This window comes from Taudactylus pleione, unplaced genomic scaffold, assembly GCF_031769625.1.
Source record: "Taudactylus pleione unplaced genomic scaffold, aTauple2 ptg000556l, whole genome shotgun sequence".
Taxonomy (NCBI): Eukaryota; Metazoa; Chordata; class Amphibia; order Anura; family Myobatrachidae; genus Taudactylus; species Taudactylus pleione.
Window position 1 is genome coordinate 23,017,072 of NW_028284958.1, and position 15,102 is coordinate 23,032,173.

A 15,102-nucleotide genomic window follows, 5' to 3' on the forward strand; every position below is an offset into this window, starting at 1 on the left:
CCAAAGTTTTATCATGTCCGTAGGGCAAAAACAGGATTTTGGTACTTACCGATAAATCCCTTTCTCCGATTCCACAGGGGACACTGGAGTTCAAGACAGTGGGGTATAGACGGTGGTAGAGCAGAGCCTGGCACTTTAAATAATTCTGAAGTGTGACTGGCTCCTCCCCCTCTATGCCCCATCAGCCCCAGTTTAAGAACTGAGCCCGAGAGGAGACGGTAGACAACAGGAAAATGAGGAGGAGAAGGAGAAGACCACAGAACGGAACAATAACGACTGAAGGAGAACAGAGGAACCCACTGCAGGGAACACATGCAGTCACACAACTAGATAAGGACCCAACAAAATGGCAAGAACGCAGCGCTGGACGGGCGTCCAGTGTCCCCTGTGGAATCGGAGAAAGGGATTTATCGGTAAGTACCAAAATCCTGTTTTCTCCTTCATCCACTAGGGGACACTGGAGTTCAAGACAGTGGGGACGTCCCAAAGCCAACCTCCCGGGTGGGAAGCGCGGAGAACTTGCCGACCTTTCGGCCAACCGAAACAGGGACAGCCCAAGACTGGAAGCATGTCGTAGAGCCAGGAGACAATCAGAGCTCCTTGCTGAACAGTCACAGACATTCCACTACTTACAGCGTAAATTCAATGGAATACGGCTAGAGAGAGTACCCGCAGATGAGAAGCATCAGAACACCGTAAGCTCATCCAAAAACAGAGCAAGCAAGACCGTTGGGAGCAGAAAACCCCAACTAGAATCTATAGAATGGCAGGAACAGGAGAACAAAACTCGAGAAAACCGTACCAGCGACAACTACAGGAAGCTGCAACAGTCTCAGACAGCAGAATCCCAGCACTGCGGGACATCATAGAGAGAAAAGTATGATACCAATATACAGAGACAGAGCTGAACCTGTCCACAGACTCCTAACAAAGCAAACAAGGAGGCAAGAGTCACGACCTAACAGTCGCCCTGAACCATTCTCGAGGTCCAACAACTAAAGGGTTGGTAACCAGTGGAAGGTTTAGACCATAGAAGTTGTCAACGAGTGGAGATCCCACTGGGCATGAGGCAGAGGCGGATACGAGAGGATTGAGACTACAATTCCTTCCAGTGGGTCAGACGGCAGTACCACCCCTCCTGTCAAACAGCAGACAACTTCCTACATGATGGTAGAGTGTAATCAGTACCAACTACTGGCCTGAACATAGTATGAAAACACCCAGGATACCCTTAGCAGAAAAAGAGCACGGATGTCACCTCCACCCAGGGAGAGCTACCAATATAGGGAAGTATCCCATCCGGAAGGCTAAAGCACTAGGACAACTATGAAGGTACCATTGCGGTACCTGTCAGTGAGATGAATTTATCAACAGATACTGAACAGGAAACAAAGCAGGCCCCCTGTATGGAACATAGAGACTGTCACACTTTATAGTAAAGATGTGCATTAGCCTATAGATGTGCTTCAGTCCATAACCCCAACAGATTCCATTAGAATAGGGTCACAAATCTCAATGTTGCAACTATGCACCCACACACCAGGAAAGCTCTAAAGTGTACAGCCAACTGATTTAAAAGAACTGAAGGCTGCTAGGACAGCAGCTAGGGTGCGTAAGAGAGAACAACAGCTATGTCAGGATGGATGAAAAAGAAAGCATCTTCCGAGGCATTAGTGGGGTAAGCTCGCTTACCTGTGAGCGACCAGAAGCCCTCTGGACGCTATGTAGGATGTCACTGACCTTATTCATCTCACAGCAAACCACTACGTCAGGTACAGAGAGTAGCCTCAGTGGGCAAAGATCAATGCTCTACAGCACGGACTTCAGTTTGGAGATGCTGCAGAAGAAAATACTGTAGAAACTAGCAAATTGTTAATGGAGACAAGAAGGTCGTTCAACAGGACGCTATACCTGAGCCTGTTCCATTAGGGATATGTATAGATATGTAATAGAGATTACACATACCCCATACTTACATTAACACTTATAATGGTGAATTGTGTATTACGCCCACAATCTGATACAACCCAGGCCAGACCCTGCCTATATCGGCAGGTGGCCCTAGGCCTCATGTAAATTAACTAAATAAGCTATGAGGATGGAATAGATCCTGGATTCTCTATGTACAGATAGGAAATGTACCCAAGGGACCTTCAGATACCCATTTTATTGAGATATGCGACAAGACAATAACATAAGGTACCAGAATCGATACTGAGAAAGGTACCTGTACATAGACATAAAATGCGTTAATTATCCCAAGTAAAGAAGAGATATATCTGTAGTGATAACGCCAGTCAGGGCCAAAAACAGATTTCTCCAATTATTAGGAAAATTCATACAAGGAATGGGAAGATATCAGTATATATATATATATACACACACATAAACATAGCTGCATGAAAGGGCAAACTCTTTGAAAGGAAGAGTTAGTACCGACATAGCAAGTCACTTGTCAAACTCCTGCACCAGGAGATCAGCACGCTACATTATATATAATATATATATATATATATATATATATATATATACACACACACACACACACACATCCCGCACCAGGAGATCAGCATGCTATATCTATTGCATTCCTAGTGTCTTACAAGTTTGTTACTAAGTGCGCCCTAGAGTGTAGTTGTAATTAATAGGTCCCCCAAAGTGGACGCCGTAGATATAGACTAACGGAAACAGGACTATAACCCGAGGCGGGTGTAAGTACATATCCTTATATACATGTGTGGACATACAGGAAGGCCCCAGGACATGTATAGAGTCCATACTGAAAGCAATGCCGTAGAAGTCTATGACTATCCTATGTAAGCTGCAGAACATGTCTCTAATCTATAGAGCCACCATATAATATGTATGGATATAACCGACAGCGTCTGGTAAACCCTGGCAGCTTTCCAGACGTGGAATAATATGTATCTTAATGAATGTGGAAGTATAGGCATACCTACACATATCCATAATTATATACATATACACACACCACCCAATCCCTAGGGAGAGATGGTGTAAAGCGGAGTTATAGAACAAACTACCAGATCAGGAGAGTCCAGCCTCCCATCGCAGCATCCTCTTTAAATATGCTAGGAATCAGACATAAAACTCAGAAGAACATATCCTACCCCTGCTTTAATGGTAAGGATAAGGAGCAATACATATACACACATATATATATATATATATACATACACACAAACATAAATCCCTACATGCCTACGCGTACCTACATACAAGATTAGCAGGTGACGATATAATTTGAAAAATATAACATGGGCAATAGTTAGAGCCATGGAAGGAACTGCGCCCCAGGTCTTAACGCAGGGTTTAGTATAAAATACAAGTATATACATACATGTGGCTTACCTCCCCACAGGGAGACTGCTCATGTGCCGCGCGTGGCCGTCATTCTGCTACGGCGTTGGGGCAGGAAATGTTAGCAACGTACTATCCCAGACTGATTGCGATCCTGGGACTCTTCCGTTACCGGTGTACTCGCCTTATCAGGTGTGCCATTCTGGCTCCAGATGATAGAAATCAAAAGATGACCTCAGTGATGTGAGACAGCAATGCCAACCACTACAACGGCCATACGTTACTTCTTGTGTGTGCTGCCGAAGGGAATAAATAAGATATAAATCCATATCGATGCACAGCTGCATACCTTCTAAGGTAAGCACCGAAGGCTGTTGAGATTTAACATATGTGCAGCCACATATGTGCATGAGAAGAGTACGGCTCATTCTTACGGCGAGCCAGTGTGAGGCATAAGCCTGGGGATGGGATGCACCCTTGTGCTAACCCTGGGTTAAAGATATGCAATAACCGTAATTTCTGGCAGCAGCCAGAACAGTGGCCCCGACTATGCATACTATACACATTTAGGCAGAATGATCTCTGGCAGCTATAGATGCAAGAAACACACTGCATTATTCTGTTACACATCAAGCATATTTGCCCCAGATGTTCAATGTACTAAGCCTGTCGCACCTGGTATACCCAGGCGGTCTCCCATCCAAGTACTAACCAGGCCTGGCGCTGCTTAGCGTCCAAGATCAGACGAGATCGGGTGTGTGGCCATAGGCGCTGATAGATATGTGGTGGGCAAAGTGGCATGGACACAACCTCTATATTAGGCTGTGGCATGTTCCTCCCTGTGCTTCAGGGTGTCTGGACTCGGACACTCACTCTATACTTTTTTTTTTATATATAATATTAAATCAGTACACTGCCCAGTTCCGTAGGGGAACTACCGACGTGCAATATAACAGAGATGAGGCAGAGCCAGAATCTATATAAGGACTGCAGGTTAAAGTACAAACTCCACAGTTGTGCCGTTAAACCTAATAAGTGCTGTAGGTTTAAGTAAAGAAAAAAGCGGTAGAGGCGCATATGTCAGCACAGGGAGAACACACAAACTCCAAACAGCTAGGGCCGTATTTGGGAATAAAACCCACAACCCTGTTAAGGATTGCACCCCCCACACAACTCCAGAGTGAGGATGCAGGAGATGCTGGCAATAAGCCCCGGCTCCTTTTAAGGCAGGTGTATATGCTAATAATACTGGCTGGAGGTAATGGCGGCATCTGTGCACGCCAGCATGGACTAGACTCTGCCCCTACTATAAATAAGCGGGCGGGGCGCAAACAATGGCTATGTAGGCATAATGCGAGTGGGGGAGCGGGAATGTAATAGACAGCGCCGGTGCAATCTTCATACAAGCACCGGCGCCACAACCCGCAGCCGAGAGCGCTGTGAATAACAGCCTCGCTCTCCGGCGGCTGTGTGCAGAAGCCAGCGCTTCTACAAGCACCAGCGCGGCAGGGAATAGCCGCGCTGAGCAGCTCCCTAAGCCCTGCCATACGGCCAATTGGCTATATAAATGTAGACTCCCTTATGGGAGTAGCGGGGCGCAGCAGGCTCCCTCCCCGTGGGGATAGAGCAGAGGGAGGATTCGGCTCTCGTGAGAGCAGAAAACAGAGCGCTGTCAGGCTCTATTAAGTCAGACAGCGCTCATCGTGCAGGGATCAGGCATGCTGCTAGGCAGCAACGTTACAGACTGTCTGAACAGTCTCCCTGTACAGTATCCGCGCTCTATGCGCGGTAGCTCCGCCCCTTGTAATAACGCTAGCGGCGTTATAACAGGATTCCAGGAGGGGATATACTACAGTATATACCACATGTGGGAGGGGGCGGAGGGGCCGCAGATTAAACTCCGTTCCCCATAAGGGGAACAGAGCTATACTTACCACTGCTGGCATCAGGGCTGCGGCTAGGCATTCGGAAGCACGGACACAGCCTCTATATTAAGCTGTGGCGTATCCTCCCTGAGCTACTGCCAGGGTGCCTGGGACTCCGACACGCACTCTTTTTTAGTGGTGACGGGTCACCTGATGCCTCCATGTAGCAGGCTGACAGACGCAGTACTCTGTCAGCCTGTCCTCGATGCTTTGTGAAAGCTGGAAATTAAAATAAAGTTGAAAATAAAAGAAAAAATACTAAGTGTGGGCTGGAGCTCAGCCCTATGTGACCGGCTCTCTCGGGCACATTCTAAAAACTGGGGCTGATGGGGCAAAGAGGGGGAGGAGCCAGTCACACTTCAGAATTATTTAAAGTGCCAGGCTCTGCTCTACCACCGTCTATACCCCACTGTCTTCAACTCCAGTGTCCCCTAGTGGATGAAGGAGAAAAATGTGGCAAGGCATGCTGGGATCTGTAGTTCCACAGCAGCTGGAGGCTGTATGTTGAATAGCCCAGCTGTAAAACAAAGACTGAGAAAGGACATCAACAGTTTCACAGTAGTTAAGTTTCTATTCAGACACAATCACATTACATCATTATATAACTATATATACACACAGAAAAAAAAATGTAATAAAAGGGGAAATGCTGGAGTTAGCATGTACTGTCACATGCACACAGTGAAGGTAGCCACGTTGTGCCTCAAGCCTCAGTGATGGTACTAGTTTCTAGTGAATAAATAGACTGCATCCTCATTAATATTGGTTCAGGCCCCAAGTAGAGATGCGTTCAGTTTGCACCCAGCTCTGCATTGCCTGCGGTTACATAAGCTAGATCCCAGAGCATGCACAGAAAACTTCCAAGGTATGTTCCCTTCCAATAACAGTGTCATTAAGTTATATGGAAACAATATGTGATTTTATATATTATTTAGTATATTTTAAGTAATGTAGATTCAGAGAACTCTTTCTAAAGATTCCAAATCCAGATGCAACTTAGATGCTCCATCACAGGTAGCGAATTGCCATTTTTCCTAAAATGTGAGCTATTTTTATCTTAGCCACATACAAATACGCTCACAGTGCACCAGGCGCACTTTTGTCACAAAGAAATCGGTATAAAGCCGAAGATTAAGCATAATAACACGTGCCGAAAATCGCTTGTACCGGAACTCAGTCTTTGGCCTTTTTACAAGTACATGAAATGCCAGCCTCTGTACTCAGTGTACTCTTGCATTGTACTTTTGTCACATTAATGATGCAAAGTCCGGAGCATAGGTTAAAAAAAAAAAAGTCTGACGGGACCTGCTTCGTACAGCTAAATTGCAAGGTCTGTGGCATGACAAATAGGGCTATTTGGCGTGATTTGAGTAAAGGTGTATGAGACACATTTGCAACAGATCCCACACACAACTATTTATTTACATAATGTACAGCAAAGTACCAATATAGACTGATTCCATTTCTGTCAGGTTACCTTCTAGATCGCCATTATCATCGTCCAATGCACCCGGAGAACGTGGTGCTGGTAAAGGCGGGAAATCTTCATCTTCTGTGTGCTCATAGTCAGGGAGGCCAAAAAGACTGTTTTCCAAAGAATCCATCATTATTGCAAGAGACTGAAATAAAGAAACAAAAAGGGTCAAAACAAACCATTTACAGGAAATAATCATTTTTTTTTTAATCTTATATGAATACGTCACTACTACAGTGGCATTGTTCTCACCTAACACCACCAGTAGATGGACACATAGATGGGATGCCTGAAATCCGGGATATAACTATATTTTATTCATATAGCAGCTGCATATTCCATAGCGCTTTACAATTGCATCACTAGAATGGAAAGCTATGACGGACTGAGCAATGCACTGCCCTGGCTCTGTACGTGGAAATGTAACCTGGTACCTGCTAGGTAAGGTAGACTTTCACTTGTCAGAAGTACAGTCTTGTAACATTGTGCAGTCAGAACACATGTCACTACCTGACAAAGCTCCTATGCTCAGCCAGACAATGTGACCTTTCAATGTAACACGCTTAGGAAAGATTGTGGACCCAGCAGGAAGATTCACATGGAAGAGAAAGTGGGTCAGCCAGAGCGGGTGGAAACCCATGTCCCACTAGCAATATACTAGCCTGCATCACTAGGATTTTGTCAGCCACGTGTTCCGCCAGTCACGGTATGGCAGCCAAAGAGAAAGGAATAAACACATCTCAAATTGTCTTGTTACAAGACTGTTCTTTCACCTAGTGTAACACCGATTCATCCAGCCTGTGTGTTACTTCCTGGGCACATATGCAGATCAATGAGATTGTGTGGGTAATACATACAGGATATACAAAATACAGCCAGCACCATGCTTATAATCACCTTTGTAATAAGGGAAGGTAACAATTCTCCCTGAATGTTTGATGACATAGCCAATAGCTGGTAGTCTGAGCTAAGGGAAAAGGGCTCTGTAGAGTTCCACTAAAGCAAGGTACACACTAAAACGACGGGCATTCGCTGACATCAGAACAAATGCCCTTGAACGGAGGGGATTGCCCGTCCACACTCCAATGAGTTGATGAAACGACGGAACGATCACTGTTCCGTCCTTGATTAACTTACCTTAGGTCGCTAGAGATGTCATCAGGTTTGATGTGCAGCACATCGCCCAAACTCTGAAAATAGTTGTTTCATATCTGGTAAGACAGCTTCAGGTTTATATAATGGGTGTCCAACGGAGCTACTGAATTGTTGTTCCATGGGCGCCCATTATTTCTGCTCGCTCCCTGAGGTGGCGAGCAGAAAAGTGTCAGGATTTTAAGTGCCCAAACTGCATTTGTGGCAGCGCATCCAATAGTTTAGATGGGTTCAGCCACTTTAAGTGTCCCACCGCTAGCAGAGTATCACGGGGCCTGGTGTTTCACTCACGACAGGCAAGCCGCGATACGTGGGTTATTGAGCCTATAGGTTATGCAAATTCAAGGCTGTCTCACCAATGTATTTTGGGATTTCAGTTACCTAAAGTGTTCTAATTAGGGATGTGCAGGCTCGGATAGGTTGGAGTTTGCACGGCGAGTTCGGATTTTTCCCTCCAAAAAAACGGGACTCAAAAAGAGGCAAAACGTCATCTTGCATGGACAAACATCATTATTCCTGGACTTTTTGTGAGCTGTGTCACAGACAATGCTTACAGATTTTCACCGTGCTTTTCCTACACTTGTGATTGGTTCAAACAGGCAGGTGTGAGAAAATCTGATATGGGTTTCCCACTATTCTGATTGATAAGGGAGCGGATGAAAGTTATAGTTTAAATTATAATTTTCCAGTGGGAAAGGCATTAAAGACATCACTAATTTCAACTGTTGTGACAAGGAGTTTAGTAAAGATAGACATCACAGGCAGAGACCATACAAAATATAGTGTTTTTATTACTATTTACCACATGCATGTTCAGCTGCAATATGCATCATGGGAGGGAAGTCAAGAGTGTAGTGTTACAATTTATACAGGAAGATATATATAGTATATTGTTAAAACAAAATATGTATTGCCATGACAAGTCTAAACCATATGATTGGAAAATTAATAACAGACTGATGCAGAACAAACTAGGTGCAGTGTGAATCCATGATGGAGAGATGTTAGCCTGTAGGCGCATGGATTTTAAAGCTTATCTTATTCATACTTACTGGAGAAAACCACGGTCAGTGCTAAGTGTACAAAAAATACTAACATGAAATCTGTGGGTATCCACTCTCTGTTGAACTTTAAGTCCCAGCATACCACTTCAGCAACACAGTAGAAGCTATTACTGCAACAGGACCTGGTGAGCATCAGGCATCTTATTTCAGCTAAAGCCGCCTCATCCAACCAGTCCCACCCCCATATAACGCTATATGTACAGCCAGGCGGTGTCAGTGACCCGTGTATGTGTATATACCTGCCCCACACGTGCTACTGCAGCTGCCCGGACCGGTCCTCCACGGTCCGTCCACGTCCAGACAAAGCGCGCCTTCCGGGTTCGTGACGTCACGAGCCGTAGGCGGAGCCTCCAACTCTGACTGTTGCTAGGTAACCGCTTCTATAGACCGCAGGGTTCTTCTAGCACTCTTGTTTTTCTTGTTCACCAATGACATTACATGGTGGTATGTTCAAGTCAAGCAAAAATAAAGGAGATGTTTCAAACCTTGAAAGAGTAGAGAAGTTGCCCATATCAACCAATCAGCTTCTTCGTATTATTTTATAACATTTACTTGATATATGCTAGCTAGAAGCTGATTGGTTGCTATGGGCAGCTTCTCCACTCTTTAGAAGGTTTGATACATTTCCCCCAAAGACTCACATACCAATCAAGGCCCATATTCAATTAGAAGCGAAAAGCCGAGATCTGCGAAAAAGTATTGGAAACTTATCTCCGTATTCAATTCCAAATGCTTTTCGCGTCTGCGGAAAGTCAATGCAATGTAATAATCGAAAAAGATTTGCCTCTGAATAGCAGGAGAAAAGAAGTGCATTTTTTTTTTATTTTGGGGTGCAAAGGTGGGGAAACCACTCAGAACCTTTGGAACAGCCCCCCAAAGGATAACTGCGTCAAAAAATCCACCCTAAAAATGGTGAACGCCCCAAAAAAGTTCTTTCATTTTGAGGGTGAAAAAGTACAAAGTGGGGGTACAAGCAACAAAAGTAGCAAAATAGACTTTTTTGGGGTCTGCAAGTATGGGCGAGGTTTTTTTGATAGCAGGTGCTTGCTACAGGTGCGTTTTTTAAAACTTCCCTTTAGCGACTTTAAAATATGCTTGCACCCATTTTCAAGTACCTCAAATTTGCCAGGACTACTTATTTTCACCAAAAAATACTGCTTAATGCTATTCTTCACCACTTTTTTTTTGCTACAATTGTACCAACTTAAGTACCCCAAACAGTTAAATTAGGACTAATCGGGCACTACTACATTGACCCCAATGTTTCTGCATCTTTTTGGGGACTGATTTCCCCGATTCTGACACCACTTTCCGCCTGCTTTGACTTCGAGTGTCGCCGTTTGCGCATCTTTTGGAATTGAATATGGCGAATAGCAGGGACACGCACGATAAGTTTCCGCGGGCAAAAGACGCGATGTAGGTGAAAAATAATGGCAGGCGGAACTTTGTCGCAGACGCGAAACTAATTGAATACCGCCCCAAGTAGGAGACAATACGCAGATACCACTGTGATTGTAATGCATGCATCACGAGTCCTCTACACCAGTGGTGTAAGTCAAATAAATTTATTAACGGTACTTTGTGCGTGTGCAAATAAAATGGGCATGGTCACACATCACTAGGGGGCGTGGTCATGTGGCACAGACCCTCCAACATGACCCCTTCCACCAGGTACAATATGCTTTGCTCCTGCACTTCCTACATAATTTATATCAGTCACCTGTGTTGAACTGATTAATTGATAAGGAGGGACTTTTATAACAGGTGACGGCAATCATAAATTAAGAGTAAAGTTCAGGAGCAGATAACTATGTACCTGGTGGAAGGGGTCACGTTGGAGGGTATGAGCACTCTGAGGCATGCTGGGAACCCTGGAAGCGGCTGGGCTGCCCTCGATCACTGAAGGGCAAGCCCGTACATCGGGGTCCGTATAGCTGATGGATCACAGTGACTAACTTTGCGCTTGTACGGTGTACTGGCTACTAATTCCTTAATGCACCACTGCTCTACACTCATCAACATGACTGTGAAGCAAAATGACATAAAGGCAAACCCCCACTGGTGTAAAAGAGAACATCTAAATTGCTTAAAACAGGGCAAACACAGAATTCGTAAGGGGGTGGAGACAAGCACTGGGATGGAGATTCCGTTAAACTATAGAGAGAGAGAGAGAGAGAGAGAGAGAGAGAGAGAGACATATAATCTACACACACAGATACACCAGCATACGGCGGCACTCCATGCAAGAAAGAATGAGCTATACATATATATGTATATATATTATATATGTATATATATATATATATATATATATATATAAAAAAACAGCGGCACTCACAGAACTTGAAGAAAAAAGACTCACGACTTCAGGGGGTCTGCGTTCAACATTTCAGTCAAAGCGACTTTTATCAAGAACAACAACAAAGTGATACAGTACATATCTATATACCCAGTGACATCCCATATTGTCAGTGTGCAACCTTCCCAGCGCCACCCGCAGAGTGAATGACGGTACAAGTGCGGGAGCGGCGCACATGTCATGAAGTGGCTGCCGAGGGCGTCGTTGCCACACTGATCTGCCATGGCAACCCGGCTCTGTTGTTCTTGATAAAAGTCGCTTTGACTGAAACGCTGAATACAGACCCACTGGAGTCGTGAGTCTTTTTTCTTCAAGTCCTGTGAGTGCTGCTATTTTTTCCTATTTGCATATTTGGTTCTTTAACCATTAGAGGGCACACAGGCAAGTAGGATTTTTATTGTGGAGTGCCGGTGTTACTGCATTGTATTTTCTCCTATCTGGCATGGTTATCCATCCCTGTGGATTGCAAGGCACCCCGTACTTTGGATTATGCTTCTCTTGACCCATCAGAACATCTTTTGTCTTTTTTTGTTTTATATTTTCATTGCTCATGTGTGTTGACTATCCATTGACTTTAATGCACATTTTTTCTACAGCTGCTCAGATCCAGGCGACTTTCTCTTTTATAGTTCACAATTGTTTCTCTGGACTATTTTTTATCATTTTATGGTATCATTTGTAACAGGGTGATACATTATCTACAACTGTTTATTTATTGCAATTTACACGGGGTGACCCTATCAGATTATAACAAATAAAGAAAGATTCCCAGAGGTTTCAGGATTAGGAATGTCCCCACCATTGGCAGAAACAGTGTTGATTTCTGCAGAAAGTGGGTTGCTGTTCTTAATAAATGTTCCCTCAACCTCATTTTGTTGGTAATAGAGGAGTCGGGGAGGGAACTTAACAGTATCCATGACAAATGAAAGCCTTTAAAATGGCACACAAGAGCAGTTTCTCCAAGGATAGTTCCAACAATTGGTTAGAAAAACTCAATACTCAGATTGAGGATTACAAGAGGGACCTTATCACATATAAAAAAAAAAGAAATTGGGCAAAGTAAATACTGACTATGAAGAACAGAGGGTCTACTCCTGGGCCACAGGGAGAACCCTCAATCCCAGATTCCAGATAACCCACTTTAGAACATCTACGCGTCCACTTAACACTGAAGGTTGAAGTGGTGCTATCTCCCTCAAAGCAACCAGGTTTTTCCATCCACTTCACATCTTTTTACACAACGTCCCACTTTAGGGCTTGTCGAAGCCGGATGATTAGCTGAGACCAAATCTTAAAGTAATATTGGGTGACGCCATTTTTTGTCGCCTCTGACGATGTCATCTTTTGTCGCGATTATTAGCGTTGTGCGGCTGCGTTGCTACCGTATATTGTTGAAAGTCCTACCATACCCCATACGCACTTTAAATCATACATATAAAATGTACAAGATACACAGTTGCACTGTTTATCAAAGCACTCTACACATAAACGCACCACTAGCAACTCCACGCAATATCCTTACACTTACACATACCAAAACTTATAAAAAGGTTCCTCCGCATTAAGAGCTAAATATTACAGGTTTTATTAACAAATACGATGTGAAATGTAATGTATACGATATTTAAGGTACATAAGCTAGTAGACATATCATGTTTGGTACCGTTCTAAATCACTGTTTATTTGCAGATTTCCGGTTCGACCTGCAAGGAAATCGCATCATGCGTTCGCAAGATATGAACTATATGAAAATAGTTGTCAGAATGTGAAAATGTATAAAGTGTTTTTTACTAGTTTAAACCAGTTCTTCGGTGGGAAAACCACACAAAGAAACATCTGAGGAACTGGGACATACCCCTAGTGATGCTATATGAACTGTCCAATGACCTGCATCGTACCAGAATGTCCAGGAGCCAGACCCAATAGAAATCCGTTAACTAGTTTCTTTGTTCTGGAAGGTATATCGCTTGCATGCTGGTTCTAGTATACAGCCATTCTCTTTTGATGACCACAGGCTTTTGGACTGATGACTGTATGCTGGGACCAGTCCGCATGCGTATGTATTGGGCTGTATCGTATATTCTGTATTTAATTGTCATTGCGCTAATTGTGCTAGATGAAAGCGTGTACCTTTCTTTTTCAATGCAACAAGAATTTTTGTGCTTTGGAACCACAATTATTGCCTGGACAGCGATTATTTCTCTCTAGCAATTTAAGGGTATTCATAGGGTAGCCACACGGGCCCAAAAAGAAAGCAGATCCCTACTAGGCGTGGGAAACAGGGGACGCGACAGAAGGGTGTACAAAAAGAAGATGTAGTTGTCGACTTATCCTCCAGAACACGCAGCATGGCCGAATCCAAATGACTACAGAGGGGTCTCATTCATTCCCACCTGTCCCTTTAATGGTTTTCGCTGGAAGAAGGACCTGTGGAGACTCAATAGGAGTCTTAAATTGAAAGAATAATTTACAAATTCAGTGGTCACCTTACCAGTAACACCTCCCGCCCCATTCAAAAAAGTTTCCTCATTTGAACCATCTTCAAACAATGCTTCTATCAAAAGCTTCATAAGGATATTAGATCAGGAAGTTACCTCACACTTCAAAGGTCCCACTACAATACAATATATCCAAAGATGAATTTAACGCCTTGACCGCCCTTAGCAAAGATACCTCCATTATCATCTGCTCTGCGGATAAAGGAGGAGCAATTGTCGTTCAGTACAGAGACCAGTACATTAGTGAAATCTATTGCCAGCTCGATGGCACCAGCACATATTCTCTGTTAAGTTATGATCCTGTCCCCAAATTTAAGAAAGAATTAGGGGTGTGCACCGGCCACTTTTCGTGTTTTGGTTTTGGATCTGGATCTTTCTTCGTGTTTTGGATCTGGATTGGTTTTGCCAAAACCACCCTTCCGTGTTTTGGGTTCTGGGTTTTGTGTTTTGGATCTGTATTTTTTTTTTTAAAAAGCATAAAAACAGCTAAAATCACAGAATTTGTAGGTTTTTCTGCTCCTATGCTATTATTAACCTCAATAACCTTAATTTCCACTCATTTCCAGTCTGTTCTGAACACCTCACACCTCACAATAGTGTTTTTATGTCCAAAAGGTTGCACCGAGGTAGCTGGATGACTATGCTAAGCGACACGAGTGGGCGGCACAAACACGTGACCCATCTAGGCGTGAAACTGCAGTGGCAGACAGGATGGCAGTTTGAAAAACTAGGCCCCAAACTGTACATAATGCAAAGAAAAAAAAGAGGCGCAAGATGGAATTGTCCTTGGGCCCTCCCACCCACCCTTATGTTGTATAAACAGGACATGCACACTTTAACAAACCAATCATTTCAGCGCCAGGGTCTGCCACACAACTGTGGCTGAAATGATTGGTTCGTTTGGGCCCCCACAAAACAAGCTGGCAATTAATCTGTCCCTGCACAAACTGTCTCTACGGAGGCAAGATGTCATCCTCATCCTCCTCATCCACCGATTCCTCACCCTCTGCAGTGTGTACATCCTCATCCTCACAGAGTATTAATTCGTCCCCGCTGGAACCACAGGTACCTCTGTACGTTCTGGAGGCTGGTCTCCCTGGAAGAGTTGATAATTCATTTTATGAACATCATCTTCTCCACATTTTGTGGATGCAACCTCCTACGCCTTTCGCTGACAAGGTTCCCGGCTGCACTAAACACTCTTTCGGAGTACACACTGGAGGGGGGGCAACTCAGGAAAAAAAATAGAGCCAGTTTGTACAGGGACCTCCAAATTGCTTCTTTTTCCTGCCAGTACAGGTACGGACTG

General features: G+C 44.0%; 1 protein-coding gene across 3 annotated transcripts in view; it reads right to left on the reverse strand.

Moving 5' to 3' along the window:
• The window catches only part of TIPIN (TIMELESS interacting protein), a 34,593-nt gene extending 25,300 nt beyond the window's left edge, over positions 1–9,293 (reverse strand). The window contains exons 1-2 of one of the 3 annotated variants that reach the window (XM_088452760.1): positions 9,176–9,293; positions 6,724–6,865 (exon numbers count right to left, since the gene is read on the reverse strand). In XM_088452760.1, the coding sequence (XP_088308886.1) occupies positions 6,724–6,853 (130 nt within the window). In that variant the 5' untranslated portion in view covers positions 6,854–6,865; positions 9,176–9,293. Of the gene's footprint in view, positions 1–6,723; positions 6,866–8,968; positions 9,144–9,175 lie in introns of those variants that run through there. The other 2 variants (XM_088452758.1, XM_088452759.1) reach the window with 2 other exon arrangements.
• Between the last annotated feature and the right edge of the window lie 5,809 nt (positions 9,294–15,102).